Raw genomic sequence first — 25,940 nt, 5'->3', positions numbered from 1 at the left:
ACAAAGATAAAATTTAAAACCTCAGTTATCTGTAATAATACCACTCGTTTTTCAGTAAAAGAAATACAATTTACGTATTATTTTGACTATAGTTAAGACCAGAGGAAAATATATTGAGGGATTATCACAGACTGGCATCTGTTTAGCCAGGATGCTGTTTTGAAACCATCTAAAAATTTTTATTGGTAACATAGTCCCATTTGGTGGCTGCCATAAGCGACATCTGTTTCTGGTCAAAACTGACTGATGTGATTTTATTCAGAAAAAACAGTCATGACAACTTATTATATATTATTATTTTATAGATTCAACCTAAAAACAACATGAACATACCTTTATATGTGTGTGTGTGTGTGTGTGTGTGTTTGTGCGTGTGTGTGTGCGTGCGTGTTCATGAGCATGAGTGGCATCGTATGATCATTTTACAAACGTAGGCATGGCATTTGTGGCAGGTGAGGCTAGTTTTGATGTCTCTTGGGGCACAGAGCTGGCATCTCTTCCTTTTATGCCCTCTTTCTTGGGGGGTTAGGGGAGCTGCTGGGGCTGGGAGGTGAGCAAGGCCTCAAGAAAACTTTATTTATAAGATCTGCAAGAAAATGTATGTATCGTTTTGTCTGGAAGGTGTGGTTCCCGTGGGGGGGTGGGGACATAAGCACGAGAAAGAGATAAGTTCCCGTAACTAACATTATATTGTTTTGTCTGGAAGGTGTGGTTCCCGTGGCATGATGAGGCGGGTAAGGGGGTGCTCAAGAATGATAGGAGGTCAAGTCTGGGTCAGAATCACAGCTGAAGCTTTGCAGGTGTGTTTGTGTGTGAGAACAAAGGCCCCTCTCGTCTGTGTGTATGTATGTGCGTGTGTGTGTGTCTGTGTGTGTGTGGGATTGTTGGTGGTGGGATGGGTGGGGGGAGGGTTGGGTGTGGTGTGGGGATGTATGGGGAAGTCAGACTTGGGTCAGTCAGATGAAATATACCATATTTATCACAGAAGAAAGTTGTAATCGGCCAATTTTGCCCGGAACACAATAGGAGGGTTAAAATCCATTGGCTATTAGCTACACTTACTCATGAGTTCTTTTATCAGGGAGGCTATAAAAATAGTTCATATGTAATGCAATTTTGCAGCAGTGACCTACTACTATTATAGTTTTACTAGCCTACTGATATATTGTTAAATATAGGCCTACTCAATTCTAAACAGACACATCACCTGTTTTTTTAAACCCTTCATATTAACATAATTTTACTGTATTTGTACATATTCTTATCTGTAAAGTATAACATATGAATTTGTAAAATGTAATACGGTTTCTTTCTGTATAAAAAAAAAACTACCTGACAAAAAACATTATTTTAACACTGTCAAGTTGTAATTTTAACTGTATTGTATTGCTTTTTGTTTTACAGTTTTTCTGTGTTTGAACTACAGTAATCTGTAAATTCTACAAAGAAATATGATTATTTTAACATATTCTTACTTTAAAATTAACAGTTGTGTTTGGTTCAGTATTTTACAAAATATTACTGTAAATTAAACACTGCTTCATCGTTTTTCTATTTACACTTTTTTGATGTCATAATTTCACAGCACTTCACTGTTAATTTCACAGACATTTTTTACAGTGTAGTTATTATAATCTAGTTATCATATGCTGGGTACATGGCTGGCTGACCTGCGTACAAGGGTGGGTTAGCTGGGTATGTAGGTGGTTGAGATGGATACCCTGGGGCTGCTGGGTATCCATAAGCACTCGGACCTGAGGGTACAGCATGAGGTCCAAAAGAGACAGCAGGGGGAGGGAAGTCGCTGTTGCTTGCGCCCCCTACAGCCCCAGGTGGGTAGAGACCCACAGCTCCACCAGGCTGAGGCACAGAAGATAAGTCCGGAGGAATGATGACCAGCGGAAACTTGACCTCTGGATCTGAAGCAAAGCTGATGTCCAAATACACCTGGGAAACAGATGCACATTGAGATAATAACTTATGTCATTTTGTGAGTCAAGCATGTTTTGAGGTGACAGTTAAAATTGTTTACTTCATAAAATGGTATGAGAATGGTAAATGAGACTTGTCTGTGTCTGAATAGGTGTGGAAATATCACCCTGTCATTCATGGATCTGTTTGTTTTTGTGTTTTTTGTTTTTTTTTCAATTTGACATTAATTCATAATGCACTGGAGTGGAATTACTTAATTGACAATGTTTGCAAACAGTGGCAAATAATCAATTTACATGTTTATGTAACATTCACTATTATATCATTACATACCTTTAGGTAACAATCCACTGAGATTATGCCACAATTATGGATAGTCTGGCCCAGGTCAGAAGGAATCTCCACTGGACAAGTGACAGTTTTCTCTGTCTTCGGTGTGATAACGTCCCCAACCATTTTGCATATAGTTTTCTTGCTTGTGTTGTGGTGGCCATCGGCAAAGTACATCACTTTCTGCTTTAAAGTGAATTTGGGCTTCATTTTTTTTGGATGAGGAGTTGTTGACATTTGCAACAACAGCCACTGTTTCAGTGGCTGTTTTCTGATGTTCCAGTTTTGGTAACTGAGGCTTCCCGGACACTAAATAAAAGAAACCTGATCTTACCTCTGGCCCCACCTGGAAGAATGTTTTTCTCGATCAGTTGATACAGTGCAAAGAAAGTGAAAGGCTTATAGTTTATTGCCTAAATTAAAAAATCTGGATGGATTAATTTTGCTGTAAAACTATTCAAATCATATTCACAAACAAAATGACTTGGAATCAGGCTTCATTTCAATCAACTTAACATTACATAGCAAACACAAACAGTTTATATAAATCTGACCCTTCTTGGTTGTGCAGTACAAAATATTTGTGTAATAGATGAGAATGTACTGGCTCAGATTGATGTAAAAAAGCTGCTGCAGGACTCTTCTCTTTTTTGCTCGGCAACTTGTTCCTTTTGTTGTTCTGATTGATTGTTCTCTGTAAAACATTTGAGGTTTTGTGTCCCTCCAACAAAACATTCTCTAGTAGTTACCAGCTTAACACCTAAGGCCAACCTTAGATATGTTTATAATAGATAAATACTGCTCACATAGAAATCTGGCATCTTAGAAGCAAATTACCATTTGCGATAAAGAGAATGTGGATTAACATCAGGTGTCATGATGAATGAGATGTAAAGGTTCTGCTTGCTTTGGTCACACTTGACAAATAAGATGAAGAAGCTAGATGTAGCCCGCTGTTCCACACATCCAAGGGAGAGTCTATGGTAACAGGACAGAATGAGTGGGACGATGTGGGATTTAGCCCTGTGTCATTGGGGCTGATACACCACATACGGACATAGGCGGAGTTTGATTTTTATTCTTGGGGGCAGCAAAAAAAACACAAATATATCTCTGTCAATTCCTAACTATGCTTCACCACACACAAAGCCAAAATAGATCACTTGTAGCCAACAGACCATACAACACAATAAATGAAAAAGTGGACAACAACCGACGAACACATGTCTGGTGACATCTTGTGTTAATATAATAATGCATGGCCACGGCTTATCACCAGCATATTAACTTTCCTACCCGTGGTGATCAGACTCTGGACCATTGTTATTCTCAACTATGGGACAGCTATAAACCCCTCCCCCGCCCTGCCTTTGGAAAGGCGGATCACACTTCCATTCTTCTCCTCCCAACCTACAGGCAACATCTAAAACAGGAAAAACCGTTTTTTCAGGCAGTTCAACGCTGGAGTGAGGAATCCATTGCCACTCTCCAGGACGTTTTTGAAACCACAGACTGACAGATGTTCTGTCTTGCAGCTGATGGGGACATTGATGAATACACAGACTCTGTCTCAGCCTACATCTCCAAGTGCATTGATGACGTTGTCCCGAAAGTCAATGTTAGGACTTTCCCCAACCAAAAGCCCTGGATTAATGGTGATGTCCGTGCTAAACTCAGAGCACGGTCCTCTGCCTATAGCTCTGGGGATCTGGAGGCCTTGAGAAAGTCCAGATACGACCTACGGAAAGCCATCAGAGATGCCAAAAGAGCCTACAGAGACAAGTTGGAGTCTAACTACCACAGTTCTGACCCCAGATGCATGTGGTGTGGACTGCGCTCCATCACAGACTACAAAGGGAGAAATAGCAGTGATGCCCAGCCCGCCGCCTCTCTTCCTGACGAGCTCAACACCTTTTACTCACGGTTTGAGGCGAGCAACACCATCCCTAGTGTAAGGCTAGCAGAGGACCAGGACGACTGCACTCTGTCCCTATCTACGGCTGACATGAGGAGAGCTTTTAAAAGAGTAAACCCTCAGAAGTCACCAGGGCCAGATGGCATTCCAGGCCATGTCCTCAGAGCGTGCGCCAACCAGCTAGCGGAGGTATTCACCTCTATATTCAACCTCTCCCTGAACCAGTCTGTAGTCCCCACCTGCTTCAAACAGACAACCATTGTCCCCGTACCAAAGTCACCTTCCATCACCTGCCTGAATGACTGCCGCCCTGTAGCACTGACCCCTATCATCATGAAGTGCTTCAAGCGGCTTGTCAGAACCCACATCTGCTCCTCCCTTCCTGACACCTTGGACCCCCTTCAATTTGCATACCGCCCCAACAGATCTACGGACAACGCCATCGCCCTGACAGTGCACACCGCCCTCTCCCACCTGGATAAGAGTAACACATATGTGAGGATGCTGTTTATAGATTACAGTTCGGCATTCAACACAATTGTGCCTGCTAAGCTCGTTCCCAAGCTCAGGATCCTGGGTCTTAACACCTCCCTTCGTAACTGGATCCTGGACTTCCTGACGGGCAGACCCCAGGTGGTGAGAATGGGTAACCTCTCCTCCTCTGTACTGACCCTGAGCACCAGAGCCCCTCAGGGCTGCGTACTCAGTCCCGTCCTGTATTCCCTGTTTACGCATGATTGTGTGGCCATGCGCAGCTCCAACGCCATCTTTAAGTTTGCAGATGACACCACCATCCTGGGTCTCATCTCCAACAACGATGAGACCGCCTACAGAGAGGAGGTCAGCGCCTTGACAGAATGGTGCCAGGACAACAACCTCTCTCTCAACGTCCGCAAGACTAAGGAAATGATCGTGGACTTCAGGAAGCGACGGGGGGGGGGGTCACGCCCCCATTCACATCGATGGAGCTGAAGTGGAGAGAGTCTCCTGCTTCAAGTTCCTCGGTGTGTTCATCAATGATGACCTCTCCTGGTCCAGGCAATCGGATGCGGTAGTAAAAACTGCCCAAAAGCGCCTATACTTCCTGAGGACACTCAAGAAGTTTGGAATGTCTGTCAAAACTCTCACTAATTTCTACAGGTGCACCATTGAGAGGATTCTCACTGGCTGCATTACTACCTGGTACGGCAGCTGCTCCACTGCTGATCGTAAGGCCCTCCAGAGGGTGGTGAAGAGAGCGGAGTGCATCATTGGCTGCCACCTCCACACCGTGCAAAGCATATACCATACACAATGCCTCAGGAAGCACGGAAAATCATAAAAGACTTCAGCCACCCAAGCTGTGAACTGTTCTCGCTGCTGCCGTCTGGTAGACGTTACCGAAGCATCCAGGCACGGACTACCAGAGTCACAAACAGTTTTTACCCCCAGGCCATCAGGCTTCTCAACCAGCAGTGATCACATTGATCACATGATCACCTCAATGGGTAGGAAAAAAGCAGGAGTGAAAGGCCCAGGTCAGGGATTTCCTCCTACTCCTCCTCCCCCATACTCACCCACAGAATAGCACTCCTACACTTTATATTTATAATATTTAATACTCCTTTATAATATTTAATACTCGTATTCTTACTGTCCATATTGCCCATCTTTACTGGCTCTGGAACTGCTGTACTTTTGCTATTTTTGCCCTTATTTGTGACTCTTTTTAACATTTAATATTTGATATTTTTCTTTTTTTTTCTTTTTCTTATGCCTACTACGTAGTTGTTGTTTGCCTTGTCCTAAGAATTTCATTGTTCAGAATGACCTGTGTTATACTGTGCATTTGATAAATAAAACACTTTGACTTTGACTTTGACTATTAACACGTGGGAACAGGATCCTAATGAGTTATGTAATGATATGTTATGTTATAAGTATAATGAGTACAAGATCATTATGTCATAGCCACAATTTAGTAATGCGTGGAAACGACTTATTAAGGTGTGGGAACAAGATCATTGTGCATTGTGCACGATCCTTCGTTGTCCAAGTAGGAGTTGGAGTTAGCCGATGCCGATGGTCATGCGGTGAAAATTAATTCCAAGATGAAAATAAAAGGAAATCAATTCAAACCTCTCCATGTTTGCAGTATCCTGTATGGGTCCTGATGCCACATTCTAGGTTCTCATTGTCTTGGACACGTCTTAATGATCTCGTTCCCACACGTTACTAAGTTGTGCTGGGTTGAAGTAGTAGTGCTGCAGTATCCCCTATCGCTGAGGGTTTTATTTTTTATTTTGGGGGGGAAATTAAATAAAAACTTAAAACAATAAAGTTATTAAAACAAATCTGTGTTGTTAATTTGGAGTGTTATAATTATGGACCTGACTCATCGGCTGCAACATAAGGTAAACTGCCGCCGTGCAGTGTAAACGTGCTTTGTGCGTTATGGCTTAGTTATGGCTGTGGGTGGGGAAACTTTTTTTTTAGAGTTTGGACCTGTAAAGTAACTCACTCACCCACTCACTGTTACTTTGCCAGTTGTTACTGGCAGCGAGTCATTTCTGGGTTTTATTGAAGAATAAGGCTGTACTTTGTGCTTTGGGGCAATAACGTACCAGATACAGTCATGCCAATAAAGCCATTTTATATTTGAATTTGAGAGAGAGAGAGAGAGAGAGAGAGAGAGAGAGAGAGAGAGAGAGAGAGAATTCAAATTCCAAAAGGTCTTTATTATCACCATTTAAAAGCATACACTATTGCACAGAAGGACCTTCCATTTACACCACACACTTAAAAACTTGTCAATCCCAGCTAAAAAACAAAGACAGAAAAAAAACCCCACAACAATTGCATGATATTCATACTTAAAATTTCAACATCAACTCTCCATTCTCTTCAACAGATCATATGACCCCACTGACCCCCACATTGCCACATAAGAAGGTACATGTCTGACCAGCTTATAAAAACCAAACTCCACCCGCAGCCTGGCCACCAACCAATCCCATCATGACCCTGTCTGCCTCCACTGACCCAGAGCTTAGCTTCTTATTTTTCCTGGTTTTCCATGTGGCCAACTTTGCCTGCCCCAGCAAAAAGTTAAAGATGCTGTAGGCAACTTTGGAGAAAGGAGCAATAATTTGAAAGTATACAACAACAAAAAATCCACCCATCCCTCTCTGCTCCCTTAACTCCTCACCTATATGAGATTCAGGCGCGTGCACGTGCATGCCTGTCAACTGAGAGGGGCAAAACTTTATCAATTCAAATCTTTTACGCAAAACACAGCTCTGCTGGCTCAATCTAATTGTAACTAAAACATTAGCCATAATTTTTTTAGATTAGCCATTGTGGTTAAAAACACACATTGTGGGGCACCCTGGTGGCTCACCGCGTAGGGCGCATACTATATAAGGCTCAGTCTTTCCCGCAGCGACCTGGCTTCGAATCCGGCCCGTGGTCATTTGCTGGATGTCCTCCTCTCTCTCTCTCCCATACCTTCCTGTCTCTCTCTCACACTGTCCCTGTCAAATAAAGCATAAAATGCCTGAAAATAAATCTTTAAAAAAAAAAACACACACATTGTGTTAAGGACATTGGTCAAGTGAGGTTCCCCATCTTACAAATCTTGTACAAAAAACATAACTCTACTAGCTCAGAAAAAAACATAACTCTACTAGCATATCTAGTCTGCACTGTAGATATGCCACATATTGTCTGTTTAGCTTTTTGCCATATAACACATAGTAAAAATGTGAGACGCAGCAGCACAGGTAAGTAATAAGGTTTCACATGTGTAAAATGATTGCAGATACCTGAATGCATTATGAATAACTTACATGCCCATATCATATTTTAGCAATATTTAGGAAACATATTTCTATTTTGCATTAGATCCAGTGGGAGACTCCTCAGAAGGGGGGAAAAGGGACATATAAGATGGAGGTTCGTCTCCCTGTTGAAACATAGGTGGAGCAGAAGGGGGTTGTTGGTGCGCTGAAGACGATGAGAAAACTGAAAATGGATGAGCATATGGAGAGGCCTGCTGGGGCAATGGGTTATTATAACCACTTCTCATGTCTGACTGTTGAGCAGGATCTGGGGCTGCTGGGTATCTACAAGCGCCTGGACCAAAGGGTACAGGATAAGGTTCAACAGGGACAGCAGGGGGAGGGAAGTCGCTGTTGCTTGGGCCCCCAACAGCCCCAGGTGGGTAGAGACCCACAGCTCCACCAGGCTGAGGGACAGAAGAAAAGCCAGGAGGAATGATGACCAGCGGAAACTTGATCTCTGGATCTGAAGCAAAGCTGATGTCCAAATACACCTGGGAAACATATTGTGACATATTGCGGCTGTCATTTTTTGAGTCAAATTTTTTTGAGGTAACATGAATTTAAATTAAAATGTGTACTTAATAAAATGGTTACATGTGCCCAATCTGAGACTTGTCTATGTCTGAGTTAGATTGGAAATATCACCCTGCCATTCATGGATCTGTTTTTTTTTTTTTTTTGTCAATTTTACATTAATTCATAATGCTCTGGAATGGAATTACTTAATTGCCAATGTTTGCAAACACTGGTAATTAATCAATTTGTGTATTTATGTAACATTCACTATTAAATTATTACATACCTTTAGGTAATAATCCACTGAGATGATGTCACAATTATGAATAGTCTGGCCCAGGTCAGAAGGAATCTCCACTGGACAAGTGACAGTTTGCTCTGTCTCCGGCGTGATAACGTCCCCAACCATTTTGCATATAGTTTTCTCACTTGTCTTGGTGGAGCCATTGGCAAAGTACATCACTTTCTGCTTTAAAGTGAATTTGGGCGTCATTTTTTGGGATGAGGGGTTACTGACTTTTGCAACAACAGCCACTGTTTCACCTATCAGAAGGAGATCATAACATCTTAATATTCATACAAATGTCCTCTAGAATAATCAAATGCAATAGTAATATGTTGCTGGTAAGGTTGCTCGGCAAACAATATCAAAAAAGTAGTTCATACGACACACCTATACATGTGTATAGTATGCATATGTTTGACATGTGATATGGACCATGCCAGCATGACAATACCAGGGGAGCTGCTTGTGATTTACTATTGAGACACTGTGCAGAGCTATCAACATTTGTTACTAACTGACAGTACACTATACTGTATTCTTGTCTTACATGGATAATCTGGACAGTATTCTGAATAAAAGTCAAACTACAAAGTTGGGGTGACGTTACCTGGAGCATAAGCCCTTCTGTCAACAGTGGCAGCCATTTGGACCTGCCCTTTGGAGAAAAGCCCCATCTCTTTTTCCACTGATCTTTCCTGGGGAAACTAGAATGCATCATATGAACAAACATTACTTTATATCAACTTAATGCTTCTGACAGCTGAAAATTAAGTAAATTCAGGAGAAAATATTGTCTGCCTGCTATTAAATTCTGGACTCAACTTCCTCAAAGTTTACACTGGCAAAACTTAACCCTTTAATAGCTCCCAATCTGCCCTAAACCCTAATCAGGTTTGAATCAGGGATGAGCTTTGATTCTACCCTTTCCCTTGATTCCCTAATTCCCAAGGGAGTCAATCATTCCTAAGACATATGATAAAATCAGTGCTTTCCACAATTGCAACATTGCTCAATTCGCAGCAATTCTCCACTCCCTCACACACCACCTGAACTCTCAGACGATCTTCCATTTCCCTCCACTCTACTGCTTCGATTGCTTCGTCAAACCTGTGTACACTGTTGTGGTGACAGAGCCTTCTCCATGGCAGCCCCCGGGCTACGTGAAACCCTGTTGTACTACATAAAAAACAAAGTTGTCAACCCTTAGGACCTACCTCTCTACTGTTGCCTTTCCTTCAACCCCTCCATTCTGTTCTCTCAACTTTACCCCTATTTGTCTCTTTGTTTTGTCCTTTGACTTTTCAATTTTTGTTTTCCTGTTCTGTTATAGCAGCTACAAGTCTGTCAAAGTGCTACAGATTTTATTATTATCAAGGACTCTCAGAAATGTGTAAATAGTGGATCCAATTCCTAACATGCATCCTAATCGTGTCTCACACACCATTAGCTGGCCAAAGGCTGGAATGGACTTAGAAGCAAAACTGAACTCTGTCTGCACTTCACAGTCCATCCGCCAGCTTCTGCACATCTTTGCTTCAAGCATGTAGACAATCTTTCCGTAACGCCCCTTGAAGGATGATGGCATGTTGCTGAGGGAGAACCAGCAGACCAATGTAGTTAATCATAACAGCCAACTATTGAACTAACATGTTAGATATCACAAATTCCCACTTACCCCTGTGGCATTTTAATCCTGAAATTAAAGGTATGAATCCCTTGGGGCAGTACAGTGTCTGCAAGAGAAAGGATTGTAATTAACACCTGTTTTCGAGAACAAGGCCAATTGTACAATGTCAACTGATGCTGTACCCAAAAACAAGAGCAGAAACCCTGACTGAGCTGGATTTGTGTACACTTCACAAATCCTGTCAATGCCAAACCCAAGGCAGAGTTTTCAACTTAAAAATTACATTTTGCATATATTTCACAATATTATTATGTGAGCTATATTTCAAAATATAAAACAAGTCAGGATGTATTTTGGGTAGCCTATAGCTTACTTGTAGATTATCAGCATAGGAAGAAAATTATTTCCACTGCCTAAAATACAGTATATTTATAATGACTGTTATGTGCTTGTACAAATACATTTTTGGCCAATTTTTGTAATATATTTTAAAACATAGTCTATTTGTCTAAACATAATTATTCTTAAGTGGGTTTTTTTTGTTTTTTTTACAATATGGACAGTAGTCACCTGAGAAGCAGTCAATGCAATTACACTCGAAATACCAATACTTAAAGCAATGGGGAAGTCATGCAAAGTCTATATTTACATATTCCTTTGACCTACCTTTGGAGACTTGTGGAATTAAATACTCTTTGAGTTTGAAATATCTCCTGAACGCACTGTAGGATTTCTTGTCATCACCACTGCCTTCCGTCCAGTGAACATTTGCGTCTCCTTTGACTTTCACAAAAAGACTCTTAACTTTGGTGTCTTTTGCCAATGTCAAAGTAACTCTGCCTGTTAGAGTATCTCCTTCAGAGAAAGTATTTTCGTCGTTGAGAACATTGTAAGTCAGGGTAAGTTCCTTTGATGCCGGCATTTTGGATATAGCTTATAATTAAAACACTTCGCTCTGATTTTCCAGTCTTGGTAACTGAGGCTTTCCAGGCGCTAAATAAAAGAACCTGATCAGCTCAGTCACTTTGATACTACTGATATTATCTCTGGCCCCACCTAGAAGAGTTGACAAACTTCCAAGATTGCAGATGTCAAGCAATTCAAACTTTATTACAAGATCACACTGAGCAACACCCATAACGTAACAGCCTAGTGCACAACAGAAGTTTACTCAATGTGTTAAGTTTGTAACATATGTAGGCCCGATTCTTCTTTTTATGAGCCCATGGTCTTTAACATTTCCAGGTCCTATTACATTATATTATTAAATCCCGTTAGATGAGATGACATTTAAAAAGTTAGAGAAACCAGTGGAGGTTTATAGGCTAGTAGGCCTATAATAAGTAACAAACCAAAAAAAAAAAAGTCACTGTAAAATTCCTATAGGGACTTATAGTGTGTCTGTGGTCCTCAATAGTGAGTTTATAGTGACCTTATCACATAATATTCTTATAGAAACTTATAAGTAAAAGTCAAATACTATATATAGTGTGTAAGTAGTACTCCATATTAAATAGTGACATTATCATACTTACTAGTATTTTTCATCTGCTACAGTGTCACTATAATATTCCTAGAATCGCATAGGGATTTACACCTTTGGTGCGATATTTGTGTCACACCTTAACATTTATTATAGGATATAGTTCTTTTGCATAAGGCAAATGACCCTGCAGTTTGCACAGAAAATATGTGCACCTAATAAACAGGTAGAGATCAGATGAATTTCATCTAACAAGTCAGAGAAAACATTGGCAATTAATTTGTGTAATAAAACATACTGAATTATTTGGAAGACGATAAAGTCAACAGGCTGATGCAGTTCCATTCAAAAAACAAAACAAAACTAATAAACAAAAACTTCCTCTAGTTTTGACCAACCATCAGTGGCTGACTTGTTAAAATCTAATTAAAATTGAGGGGGTTGGGGAGGTAGAACAAGAGATTTTTTTCTCAATACAGGAGATGCACACCATAGCACATGGCCCTCCATTCCCTTTCATCTCTCCTCAAATCATGAGAGTCTGAGGTAGAGAAACTAGGTATAAAACAAACATAAATCACTGTTCAGATGATCCAACATCAGTCCCTGGCACTTGAGCTGAAAAAGGCACAAACATCATGTGTCCTGATGAATGAGATTCAGTGGTTTTGCTTGCTTTGTATATTTCACAGCTGCCAAACAAGATGGCCAACAAATAGATACTGAGAAATCATATGAGTAGCTGTGACAAAGCCAATAAGCAACCAGTCTTGTCACAAAAAAACAAAAAGGGCTGCTGTTGTTACAGCTCAAAGGCTACACACTCACTGTAGATATAATGCCTGTTTAACTTTTTTATGTAACACAACAATAAGAAACAAGGACATACGAATAATATGATTTCACATTTATGAACTAACTGGGATATGTTTCTACATAATTAATAAATCATTCATATCACATACTAGTCATTTAGCATAAATTCTCTTACATTGCATCAGGCCCAGTGGGAGACTTTTCAGTGGCAGGCGGGGGGGGAAGGGACATGTAAGATGGAGGTTCTTCCCCCGGTTGAGACAGGAAGTTTGTATTCATCATTTCTGCAGCAGGAGGCAGGTTGTATGTAGGGGCTGTTGGGGATGGGCCAAACATAGGTGGAGCAGTTGGGGGTGGGTGAAATGCTGGGGCATTAGGGGGAGGGTGGTGCACTGAAGACGACGACGAAGATGAAAATGGAGAGGCATACGGAGAGGCCTGCTGGGGCAATGGGTTATTGTAACCACTTCTCATGTCTGACTGTTGAGCAGGATCTGGGGCTGCTGGGTATCCATAAGTGCCTGGACCAAAGGGTACAGGATAAGGTTCAACAGGGACAGCAGGGGGAGGGAAGTCGCTGTTGCTTGGGCCCCCAACAGCCCCAGGTGGGTAGAGACCCACAGCTCCACCAGGCTGAGGGACAGAAGAAAATCCAGGAGGAATGATGACCAGCGGAAACTTGATCTCTGGATCTGAAGCAAAGCTGATGTCCAAATACACCTGGGAAACAGAAACATATTGTGATAATAACTTGTCATTGTCATTTTTTGAGTCAAGCATGTTTTGAGGTGACATGAATTTGAATTAAAATGTGTACTTAATAAAATGGTTAGACATGTCAAATCTGAGACTTGTCTATGTCTGATTTAGTTTGGAAATATCACCCTGCCATTCATGGATCTGTTTGTTTGTTTGTTTTTTCAATTTGACATTAATTCACAATGCTCTGGAATGGAATTACTTAATTGCCAATGCTTGCAAACTCTGGCAATTAATCAATTTGTGTGTTATATAACATTCACTATTAAATTATTACATACCTTTAGGTAATAATCCACTGAGATGATGTCACAATTATGAATAGTCTGGCCCAGGTCAGAAGGAATCTCCACTGGACAAGTGACAGTTTGCTCTGTCTCCGGCGTGATAACGTCCCCAACCATTTTGCATATAGTTTTCTCACTTGTCTTGGTGGAGCCATTGGCAAAGTACATCACGTTCTGCTTTAAAGTGAATTTGGGCGTCATTTTTTTGGATGAGGAGTTGTTGACATTTGCAACAACAGCCACTGTTTCACCTATCAGAAGGAGATCATAACATCTTAATATTCATACAAATGTCCTCTAGAATAATCAAATGCAATAGTAATATGTTGCTGGTAAGGTTGCTCGGCAAACAATATCAAAAAAGTAGTTCATACGACACACCTATACATGTGTATAGTATGCATATGTTTGACATGTGATATGGACCATGCCAGCATGACAATACCAGGGGAGCTGCTTGCGATTTACTATTGAGACACTGTGCAGAGCTATCAACATTTGTTACTAACTGACAGTACACTATACTGTATTCTTGTCTTACATGGATAATCTGGACAGTATTCTGAATAAAAGTCAAACTACAAAGTTGGGGTGACGTTACCTGGAGCATAAGCCCTTCTGTCAACAGTGGCAGCCATTTGGACCTGCCCTTTGGAGAAAAGCCCCATCTCTTTTTCCACTGATCTTTCCTGGGGAAACTAGAATGCATCATATGAACAAACATTACTTTATATCAACTTAATGCTTCTGACAGCTGAAAATTAAGTAAATTCAGGAGAAAATATTGTCTGCCTGCTATTAAATTCTGGACTCAACTTCCTCAAAGTTTACACTGGCAAAACTTAACTCCTTAATAGCTCCCAGTCTGCCCTAAACCCTAATCAGGTTTGAATCAGGGATGAGCTTTGATTCTACCCTTTCCCTTGATTCCCTAATTCCCAAGGGAGTCAATCATTCCTAAGACATATGTTAAAATCAGTGCTTTCCACAATTGCAACATTACTTATTCTCCCTCACACATCCTGCAGCTGAACTCACTGCATTTCCTGTTTCTTTAACCATCCGGTCTACTGCAACTTCTTCTTGTCCTGTAGATCTCCAGCTTCCTCTCATCACATCTCCTGAACTCTCAGATGATCTTCCATTTCCCTCCACTCTATTGCTAGATCAAACCTGTGTACACTGTTGGGGTGACAGAACGTTCTCCATGGCCGCCCCTGGCCAACGTGAAATGTTGTTGTATTGTATAAAAAACACAGTTGTCAACCCTTAGGACCTTCTTTTCTATTCTTGCCTTTCCTTCAACCCCTCCATGTTCACTCGACTTTACTCCTATTTGTCTCTTTGTTTTGTCCTTTGACTTTTCAATCTTTGTTTTCCTGTTCTGTTATAGCAGCTACAAGCCTGTCAAACTGCTACAGAAGTCTAATTATTTATTATCATCAAAGAATCTCAGAAATGTGTAAATAGTGGATCCAATTCTGAACATGCATCCTAATAGTGTCTTACACACCATTACCTGGACAAAGGCTGGAATGGACATAGAAACAAAACTGAACTCTGTCTGGACTACACAGTCCATCCGCCAGCTTCTGCACATCTTTGCTTCAAGCATGTAGACAATCTTTCCGAAACTCCCCTTGAAGGATGATGGCATGTTGCTGAGGGAGAACCAGCAGACCAATGTAGTTAATCATAACAGCCAACTACCATATGGAACTAACACGTTAGATATCACAAATTCCCACTTACCCCTGTGGTATTGTAAACATGAAATTAAAGGTATGAATCCCTTGCGGCAGTAGAGTGTCTGCAAGAGAAAGGACTGTAATTAACACCTGTTTTCGAGAACAAGGCCAATTGTACAATGTCAACTGATGCTGTACCCAAAAACAAGAGCAGACAGCAGTGACTGAGCTGGATTTGTGTACGCTTGTGTATTCTGTACTTATGTCAACCCCTATGTACTTTGTGTGGCTCTGGAAACTTAACAAATCCTGTCAATAGCCAAAGCAAAGGTAGAGTTTTCAACTTAAGAACTACATTTCAAAATATACAATTGCACAAAAATATATTTGTACAAGTAGATGACATTCACCTGACAGTCACCTGAGAAGCAGTTAGTGCAATTACACTCAAAATAATACTTAAAGCAATGAGGAACTTATGCAAAGTCTATATTTACATATTTCTTTGACCTACCTTCTGGAATTAAACACTCTTTGAGTTTGAAATATCTCCTGAATGCACTGTAGGATGTCTTGTCGTCACCACTGCCTTCCGTCCAGTGAACATTTGCGTCTCCTTTGACTTTCACGAAAAGACTCTTAACTTTGGTGTCTTTTGCCAATGTCAAAGTAACTCTGCCTGTTAGAGTATCTCCTTCAGAGAAAGTATTTTCGTCGTTGAGAACATTGTAAGTCAGGGTAAGTTCCTTTGATGAAGGCATTTTGGATATAGCTTATAATTAAAACACTTCGCTCTGATTTTCCAGTCTTGGTAACTGAGGCTTTCCAGGCGCTAAATAAAAGAACCTGATCAGCTCAGTCACTTTGATACTACTGATATTATCTCTGGCCCCACCTAGAAGAGTTGACAAACTTCCAAGATTGCAGATGTCAAGCAATTCAAACTTTATTACAAGATCACACTGAGCAACACCCATAACGTAACAGCCTAGTGCACAACAGAAGTTTACTCAATGTGTTAAGTTTGTAACATATGTAGACCCGATTCTTCTTTTTATGAGCCCATGGTCTTTAACATTTCCAGGTCCTATTACATTATATTATTAAATCCTGTTAGATGAGATGACATTTAAAAAGAGAAACCAATGGAGGTTTATAGGCTAGTAGGCCTATAATAAGTAACAAACCAAAAAAAAAAGTCACTGTAAAATTCCTATAGGGACACACATAGTGTGTCTGTGGTCCTCAATAGTGAGTTTATAGTGACCTTATCACATAATATTCTTATAGAAACTTATAAGTAAAAGTCAAATACTATATATAGTGTGTAAGTAGTACTCCATATTAAATAGTGACATTATCATACTTACTAGTATTTTTCATCTGCTATGGTGTCACTATAATATTCCTAGAATCGCATAGGGATTTACACCTTTGGTGCGATATTTGTGTCGCACCTTAACATTTATTATAGGATATAGTTCTTTTGCGTAAGGCAAATGACTCTGCAGTTTGCACAGAAAATATGTGCACCTAATAAACAGGTAGAGATCAGATGAATTTCATCTAACAAGTCAGAGAAAACATTGGCAATTAATTTGTGTAATAAAACATACTGAATTATTTGGAAGACGATAAAGTCAACAGGCTGATGCAGTTCCATTCAAAAAACAAAACAAAACTAATAAACAAAAACTTCCTCTAGTTTTGACCAACCATCAGTGGCTGACTTGTTAAAATCTAATTAAAATTGAGGGGGTTGGGGAGGTAGAACAAGAGATTTTTTTCTCAATACAGGAGATGCACACCATAGCACATGGCCCTCCATTCCCTTTCATCTCTCCTCAAATCATGAGAGTCTGAGGTAGAGAAACTAGGTATAAAACAAACATAAATCACTGTTCAGATGATCCAACATCAGTCCCTGGCACTTGAGCTGAAAAAGGCACAAACATCATGTGTCCTGATGAATGAGATTCAGTGGTTTTGCTTGCTTTGTATATTTCACAGCTGCCAAACAAGATGGCCAACAAACAGATACTGAGAAATCATATGAGTAGCTGTGACAAAGCCAATAAGCAACCAGTCTTGTCACAAAAAAACAAAAAGGGCTGCTGTTGTTACAGCTCAAAGGCTACACACTCACTGTAGATATAATGCCTATTTAACTTTTTTATGTAACACAACAGTAAGAAACAAGGACATACGAATAATATGATTTCACATTTATGAACTAACTGGGATATGTTTCTACATAATTAATAAATCATTCATATCACATACTAGTCATTTAGCATAAATTCTCTTACATTGCATCAGGCCCAGTGGGAGACTTTTCAGTGGCAGGCGGGGGGAAAAGGGACATGTAAGATGGAGGTTCTTCCCCCGGTTGAGACAGGAAGTTTGTATTCATCATTTCTGCAGCAGGAGGCAGGTTGTATGTAGGGGCTGTTGGGGATGGGCCAAACATAGGTGGAGCAGTTGGGGGTGGGTGAAATGCTGGGGCATTAGGGGGAGGGTGGTGCACTGGAGACGACGACGAAGATGAAAATGGAGAGGCATACGGAGAGGCCTGCTGGGGCAATGGGTTATTGTAACCCCCTCCCATGAAAGGGGGCTGAGCGGAGTACATGGCTGGCGGACCTGCATACAAGGGTGGGTTAGCTGGGTATGTAGGTGGTTGAGATGGATACCCTGGGGCTGCTGGGTATCCATAAGCACTCGGACCTGAGGGTACAGCATGAGGTCCAAAAGAGACAGCAGGGGGAGGGAAGTCGCTGTTGCTTGCGCCCCCTACAGCCCCAGGTGGGTAGAGACCCACAGCTCCACCAGGCTGAGGCACAGAAGATAAGTCCGGAGGAATGATGACCAGCGGAAACTTGACCTCTGGATCTGAAGCAAAGCTGATGTCCAAATACACCTGGGAAACAGATGCACATTGAGATATTTTATTAACGCATGGTATTTTTAAGTGTCAATAAGTCAGCATAAGGGAAAATCTGCTGGTTTGGAGAAACGTCTGATATTTATGGGTCTTATGTTTTACAAAATTAATTCAAATTGCTCTGTCACTGGATTACCCGTTTACATGCTTTACCACTAACTACTACCGTTATGCCATCTCATACCTTCAGTTGGTATTCCACTGAGATGATGTCACAATTCTGGATGGTCTGGAACACATCAGCAGGAATCTTGATCGCACAGTTGATTGTTTTCTCTGTCTTTGGTATGATACAATCCCCAACCATTTTGCAGATAACATTCTCTCCATACTTGGTATGGCCTTGGGCACGGTACACCATTTTCTGCTTTAAACTGAATTTGGGCGTCATGTCTTTGGATGAGGAGTTGTTGACCTTTGCAACACAAGCCACTGTTTCACCTGTCAGAAACAGAACATAACATCTTAATATTAATTCTAACCCTATCATAACTACATAAGACAGTACAGTGAGTGCCAGAATGTTTAGATAATCACAAGTATTTGAAAGTCAATTTAGTATCACTCCAGTGATTCACCGCTTATTTGACTGTATCTGAGCAGTCCGGATGTGGTAAACCCCACCCATTTAGTAGGCTACTCCATGCATGTTAAAACAAAATCAAGAAGTATTTGCAAATACTATTGGACCCAAGTCTGAAAATAACACAGTGACTATGATGTTCAAGTGTAGTCTTTAATTTGCTTTCATTTGAAGATACTTTCAGGTTGGACAGATTAAAGCCCCAAACTGTAAAGGCAATATGTGTTTTGTATTTTCCTCACATTGTGTGCTTGTTTATGCTTGAAGTAGATTAGTTGCGCATGCAAATTACAAAACAACCCTGCAAGGCTACTAATTTACAAACTGTAGATAATGACTGAATGGGTTTTGTAGTCTTCCATTGTAAGTCTGCTGTAACAGTGGTGGGCCCCTGACTAGCCTATTAGCTTGTTAGCTTTATGTGTTCTGTATTGCAGTGGGCTGACAAAAAAAAACGTCCTTCCCATTTAGAGTTTGTTACATTTGTGCATTTCTGTACATCTCTGACAATTCAGCTGTGACTATGCATTGCTTGAAATTACCAAGGCAGTATGGAGTAGATGATTTGGGTAAATCAGTACAAGTAAACAAACCTTTGAGTTATGGCTCAAACTTTGAACTAGCATGCTCTGAAAACAGCTTCAAGATTAGCATGTGCAACAGTTTTTCTCCTTACTAATGTTTCCGACTGTAGATACACAGTCATTGTAAGTCACTGCACATTAATATTTTATAACTACACATGAAAAATATCTGAGTACATTATTAATGTGTCCAAACTGAAATAAACTGAAATGCGGGGATCATATGCAAAGAGGATTGTTCTATAACTATTCATGATACGGTGGAAAACACCCACAAACTGAAGGAAACAATCCAATAGTCATTATGTCATTTCACATCCAAAGTAATTTGAGTACATAGCCAAAAAATGAATGAATCTGTGCTCAAATACGTATGGAATTCACTGTACATGTTTTTGTTTTTTTTGGCATCGACCTATCTGATGCTAGCCTCACTGACCATCACTGACAGTACAGCCAGGCATTTGATTTCTATCTTGTAGGGATACTTTGGGCAGTAAAGTTCAGAGCTGATAACAGGGTTGGGGTCATTTCACTTCCAGTTCAGTCAACTGAAAATGTAAAAAAAAAAAATAATTCATGACTATGATTATACAAAATACAGTACTATAATTCATTACTACATGAATTAATTATTTCTCAATAAGTTGGATGTGACAACCTATGAATTATAATGACAGTATTATGGCTGTATGTACCATTGAAGTAGTTAATTTTTCGCTATGACAGCCATTTTTTCCATAGTTTTCCATATTTGACTTTGGCAGAAGATCCCCTTCCTCAGTTGAACTTGAATTGAACATACCAAGTCTGAAGTGGAGTTTTGTGTGTTGTGGTGACATTACCTGGGGCATACGCCCTCCTGTCAACAATGACATCCATGTGTACTTGTCCTTTTGAGAAAAACCCCATCTCTTTATCCGTTGAGCCAACTTGACGAGACTAGAATGTGATAAAAGGGACAACCAGTAGTTTAGATACTCAAGACATATGACAGAAGTGTTACAGTTCTTATACTTATATGTCACTATCTCGCATATTATCTAATAAATTCCAGGAAAATTCATGTTTTTCTGCAGTTGTTGATGCAACTCCAACTTCCACAAATTCATTGACAAAAATGAACTCATCTTTAGCTCCTGGTCTATCTTAAAACAGGCTTGCAACCTGGAGGTGATTTTTTATTTTAATTTTAATATACTTTTATTGATCTCCCAGAGGAGGACAAAGTCTATTTCCACCCTCTGGTTGGGGCGCAGAATCAGCTAGCTAGTGCAGCGTCCCTGGAGCAGTAGGGATTTTAAGTATATTGCTAAGTATGGCCACAAAGGGGATCAAACCCCGGCTCGCTGGAAGGGGGACAACCTCACTAACCACAAGACCATCCTGTTTTTAACTCCATCCTCTCACTTGAACCCTTATCAGTGGGTATTTTTCTACCTAGCAATATTGCTAAAATCCACTCAACCTCACTTTCCTTACAGTTGAAACCCTACTGTCATTAAAACCGAAATTTCCGAAAACTTCCCTCTCTATGGACTCATCTCCAGCTCCCTCAGTAAGCACCACATGGTTCAAACTCTGCCCTATCACCAGTTCTTTGAACCTTACTGCCTCTGCCTCTGTCCCTGTCCCGAAATAACTTTCTCCATGTATGGAGAAAGCTATTGTAATAAGGCAATAAGGCAGTAAATCCAGTACATCACCTACAAAATCCTACTCCATCAACCACTCTATAGTTTTACAACTTGTTTACATTACGTTGCTTAAATCGTCTTTCTCCTGCTACCACACCTCCAGGAAACTCAGATCATCCTCTACTAGCTTCTTCCCCAGGTCAACCTTAAGTTAACCTTTAGTGCGTGACCATGCACACCCACACACAAGTGTTTTCCCATGATTCATGAACCAGGCACTGCACAGCTTTGGTGACAGTGCATTCTACAGGATGGTCCAAAGCTCTTGAACTCCCTGCCATGCCATTTTGTCATGCTGCCTCAATACATACCTCCTTATCACTGCCTTTCTCTAATCCTGCGCACCACATGATTACCCCTCCACTGTCTCCTCATTATACCATTACTTGCATCTCCTTTTCATTTGGAATGGGCTTTTTTTCTTCTCTGTTCTCTGTTCCTCATTCTCCTGCAGCGCCTACTTGATCTAAACGTGAATGGTGGTATTATTCTTTGGATCAAAGATTTCCTTTCAAGCCGCCCTCAAAGGGTTTCCACGGAATTGTGTCGAATCAGTCAGTTTTAAACAATGGTGCACCTCAAGGTTGTGTTTTATCCCCTGTACTGTTGTCTATTTACACTAATAACTTCAGCATTTTTGAGTCTAATATGAATTTGTTTAAATATGCAGATTATATGGCTCTACTTGGTCTTCTTACTGAACTGGACACCCTTATAGAGACACAATATTTAGCTAAATTATGTCACTTCCCTCCAGAACTGGTGTCAGCCAAGTGCTTTGGAAATCCATGTTGGGAAAACAAAAGAGATGTTTTTCACAAACAAAAGGCAATTTTTTAGATCAGCTACCACCAGCAGTTATAAATGGAGGAACTGTTGAAAGGGGAACCGATTTTATGTACCTCGGAGCACTTTTAGACGATCACCTGTGTTTTGACGAGAACTGTGATTTTATATACAGAATGTTAGCCAAACGATTTGAGATGGATTATAAGAGCCTCACTTAAAGAGTTTTGTGCTACAATGGGGCTGCTTGGTTTGGTAACCCCAGTAGTAAGAGTAAGTGTAAACTTATGAGAGTGGTGAATACAGCTAGCAAGATTGAGGGGAAATTCCGATCATAGCTCACGGATTTGTATGCGGCCGCATCCGGAAGAAAGCAGGACAAATCGCTGATGACATATCTCATCCCCTTCCCTCACAGTTTGTGCCGCCCCCCTCATTCAGGTGCAATAGGACTCTAAGAGCCACTAAAAATCTCTATAAGGGCTTTTGTTCCAGATGCAGTAAGCATTCTGGATTCTTAAAATTTGTAATGCAATATACTATATAGTTGCGTATTGGCACATCCTTGTTGAGTAATCTTCAATTTCTCTTCTTTTTCTCTTTCTTTCTCTATACTTTCACCTATCTTTTTATTATCTAATCTAGTCTAATCTTTATGGGATGGGATTTAAGTCCAAGAAAAGCACTGCAGAGGTCTTTCATGAAAGTAGAAAGAGTGGATCCAGTTGCTATCAAGCGGGTCATATTTACATCTATGAATAAGTATCTTACACACCATCAGCTGACCGAGGTTTGGAATGGACTTAGAGACAAACTTTATCTCCTTGTCTTCTTTGCGATCCATCCGCCAACTCCTGGACATCTTGGCTTCAAGCTTGTAGACAATCTTTCCATAAGAACCCCTGAAGGATGATGGCATACTTCTGTAATGGAAAACCAGCAGACCAATGTAAACTGAATTACACCCACACAGATACACTGGAGACCGATAATACTGCCCATTATTTGCCTAAATTTTTGTATCAGATAACTAATGGCATCAGCTCACTCTATACATGAAGGAAAGCATTAAACATTATGTTTGACATATACTATTAGCGCTGGGTGATCTGGCCAACATGAAGTCACAATTGTTTTCTTATTTTTGATTATATTTAATGTATAATATTTGATGCCATGCCAAAATTACACTTTATGAGTAAAACATGTTCGTGGGATAACAACCTGAAATTTGCACAGGTGTCCCCTCGATTTGCGTGGTCTATTCCGTAAAAATGACATGAATCTGTATTACAGTGTAATGGACTAAATTATACTCATTGGCTGGATAAATTCATTAATGGATGATTGAGTGAATTAAATACCTTTGATGTAGATCATAGTGGGGTACAGTTCATTGGTATATCCAGCCCAGCCCTGTGGTCATCTTACAATTTAATTTTGCTCCTTCATGTTTGTATTAGATGCAAAAACCCTATATTGCTTGAACCCCAGTTTGAATTTTGAATAAGCGTCAATTTACAGAATGTGCAGGAGCAAGCATTAGGTCCTCTTTATAAAACATGAAATGCTTTATGAAACCGCTAACAACTTGCCATGCCACTTACCCCTGTGGTATGTTAAAGCTGAATTTGTAGACATGGATCCCTTGGGGAAGTACAGTGTCTGCAAGTGAAATGATTATCGCGTTAATAGTACTGATATAGTACTAGGCTACTATTATTACCAATACTAATACTAATAACACTACTACAACTAATTGTAATAAGTAGTCATATGACTAATATTAGAATGAATGTTGCCTTTCAAATAATTCAATAAAATTAATAATTAATGATTAGAGACATTAAAGAGAAGATTTCAGTGAGAAGCTGAGGAAACAGGACAGAAGCCTACCGCATGCCTCATTAAATCTGGCCAGGAAACGCACATTCAGTGCAAAAGCAAAAGCAAGTAGGCCTATATGGAGTAAGACATGCGAAGTCTACATGAATGCACATTACTTCTTAGCGCCTACCCTTTGAGTTCTCTGGGATCAAAAACTGTTTCAGTTTGAAAAATCGCGTGTGTGCGTTGTATGAATGGTGGTGATCGCCGCGCTTCTCCGACCAATGCACATTAGCGTCTCCTTCTGCTTTCACAAAGAGGCTCTCAACTTGGGTTTCTTTTAATAACTCCACTGTTACTCTTCCCGTCAGAGTATCTCCCTCTGAAAACGTCCCCGCTTCATTGATAACATCGTAAGTCAGCGTTAAGTCCTTAATTGAAGGCATTGTCGATGCGAAGCAAAACGTTAAATGTCCAAGTAATTAGGCCTCGATCGACCAAGTAGGGTTTCAAATGTTTTCGCTCTGTACTCATGTGTTTACAGACGGGCGTCCGTCCGGGTCCGGTGTGGAATTGGTTACGCCCAAGAAATGACAGCAGTCATTTCGACAATCAGTCGAAAGATCTCTACCGCCACCCAACGTACAGTAGAGAGACCATGAGAGAGACGACCATGAGAGACGGGGCTAAAGGAAACAGGAAGCAGCTACAAAGGTCGGCTCAAAGGTGAAAAAAGTCTGCAACTCTCTCTTGTTGTTGTTGTTTTACTTCTCTCTCTCTCTCTCTCTCTCTCTCTCTCTCTCTCTCTCTCTCTCTCTCTCTCTCTCTCAAAAAAGTCCCATCTCTCTCTCTCTCTCTCTCTCTCTCTCTCTCTCTCTCTCTCTCTCTCTCTCTCTCTCTCTCTCTCACTCACTCACTCTAGCGCGCGCGCAGGCTCTCTCCTCCACAAGGAGGTTCTCCCCCCACGATTTTACCTCACAGGGACAGCATACAAATCTGCCCCCAGCTCCCTCTAGCGGTAACAGACAAACCCTGGCTGTGCAGTCAATCACCCACCACCCTAAAACAGTTAACACACACACCTGCCAGATACACGACTTCTTTGGTCAAGAGGTAGTTAAAATGTTACGTTAAAATGTTCAGCAAGTCACCAAAAAAGCAGCGGACAACTGATTATTTCCTCAAATGTTCAGCATTTGGTTTGATAACCAAGTCATGTTTTAAAATATATTGGCCGTGTCTAGTCAGTTAGCTAGCTAACGTTAGCTTACATAACAGTTTTAACTTGCAAGCTCTCTAGCTAACAATCATAGCATGTGTGTATTCCAACAATGCCAACATTTTTGGCACTTCTTTTTTCTGTAGGCCTACTGCCAACAGAAAGAGCATCGGACAGCAGGTCATGACCATGTTTATCCTGTGCAGGTGAGGAATGGGATGGTCAAAGGAAATAAATACAATTCTGTTTTATATTAGTTAATTTTAGCCAGCTACAGTTATCTTGGCTTCAAACAGCTGGGTGACAATCATAATATTCATTACAGTTTAGGGTTACTAGCTGGCCAAATATCTGTAGGATAAGATGATAGTGTTATATTCTTCTTGATATTTAGCGTTATACAGTTAGCAGGTTGACAATCATGATATGTATTACAATTTTAGGGATGCTCTTCTCAGTTCTTTTTATTTTTTTTAAATTTTACAATTGCTTTTCACTTTTTTCTGCAGTGTCAATAGAAAGAGCGGGGAGCAGCAGGTGATTCTGCCCAGGTGAGGAGTAACATCTTGGGATGGCTAAAGTAAAGAGCAGTTAGGCTTCATACAATTACCTAGTTGTCCGTCATGCCATTTATTACAATTATAGGGATGCCCTTCTCAATTTTTACTCAAAATTTCACCATTGCTTTGTAATTAAAAGTATTAATTGGAGCCCTGCTCCTCCAACAGCAGCCTGTTAGAATAGGCCTACATGCTGCTACATGTCTACATCTTATGCTAAATAGGCCTATAATATCTCATTAATTATTTGAATCTTGTTGCAGGATACTTTTAAAAATCT

The 25,940-nt window shown here is 40.5% G+C and overlaps 3 protein-coding genes across 3 annotated transcripts; all 3 read right to left on the bottom strand.

Moving 5' to 3' along the window:
• Positions 1 to 8,045: 8,045 nt before the first annotated feature.
• On the bottom strand, positions 8,046 to 11,349 carry LOC139933430 (arrestin domain-containing protein 3-like). Its single transcript, XM_071927507.1, has 6 exons — positions 11,094 to 11,349; positions 10,476 to 10,533; positions 10,242 to 10,389; positions 9,408 to 9,504; positions 8,801 to 9,057; positions 8,046 to 8,489 (listed from the first exon to the last, which is right to left on the bottom strand). Exons 1-6 carry the CDS (start codon positions 11,347 to 11,349, stop codon positions 8,046 to 8,048), a joined length of 1,260 nt encoding a protein of 419 aa, XP_071783608.1.
• Positions 11,350 to 12,366: 1,017 nt separating this feature from the next.
• On the bottom strand, positions 12,367 to 16,277 carry LOC139933411 (arrestin domain-containing protein 3-like). Its single transcript, XM_071927481.1, has 6 exons — positions 15,975 to 16,277; positions 15,525 to 15,582; positions 15,292 to 15,433; positions 14,374 to 14,470; positions 13,767 to 14,023; positions 12,367 to 13,446 (listed from the first exon to the last, which is right to left on the bottom strand). Exons 1-6 carry the CDS (start codon positions 16,219 to 16,221, stop codon positions 12,898 to 12,900), a joined length of 1,350 nt encoding a protein of 449 aa, XP_071783582.1. The 5' UTR covers positions 16,222 to 16,277; the 3' UTR covers positions 12,367 to 12,897.
• A 957-nt stretch (positions 16,278 to 17,234) lies between these two features.
• LOC139933410 (arrestin domain-containing protein 3-like) lies at positions 17,235 to 24,456 on the bottom strand. Its single transcript, XM_071927480.2, has 6 exons — positions 24,072 to 24,456; positions 23,662 to 23,719; positions 22,830 to 22,977; positions 20,417 to 20,513; positions 18,589 to 18,845; positions 17,235 to 18,380 (listed from the first exon to the last, which is right to left on the bottom strand). Exons 1-6 carry the CDS (start codon positions 24,325 to 24,327, stop codon positions 17,766 to 17,768), a joined length of 1,431 nt encoding a protein of 476 aa, XP_071783581.2. The 5' UTR covers positions 24,328 to 24,456; the 3' UTR covers positions 17,235 to 17,765.
• Positions 24,457 to 25,940: the final 1,484 nt, after the last annotated feature.

Source organism: Centroberyx gerrardi, chromosome 8 (genome assembly GCF_048128805.1).
Source record: "Centroberyx gerrardi isolate f3 chromosome 8, fCenGer3.hap1.cur.20231027, whole genome shotgun sequence".
Classification (NCBI taxonomy): Eukaryota; Metazoa; Chordata; class Actinopteri; order Beryciformes; family Berycidae; genus Centroberyx; species Centroberyx gerrardi.
This window is presented reverse-complemented; position numbering and strand designations above follow the sequence as displayed.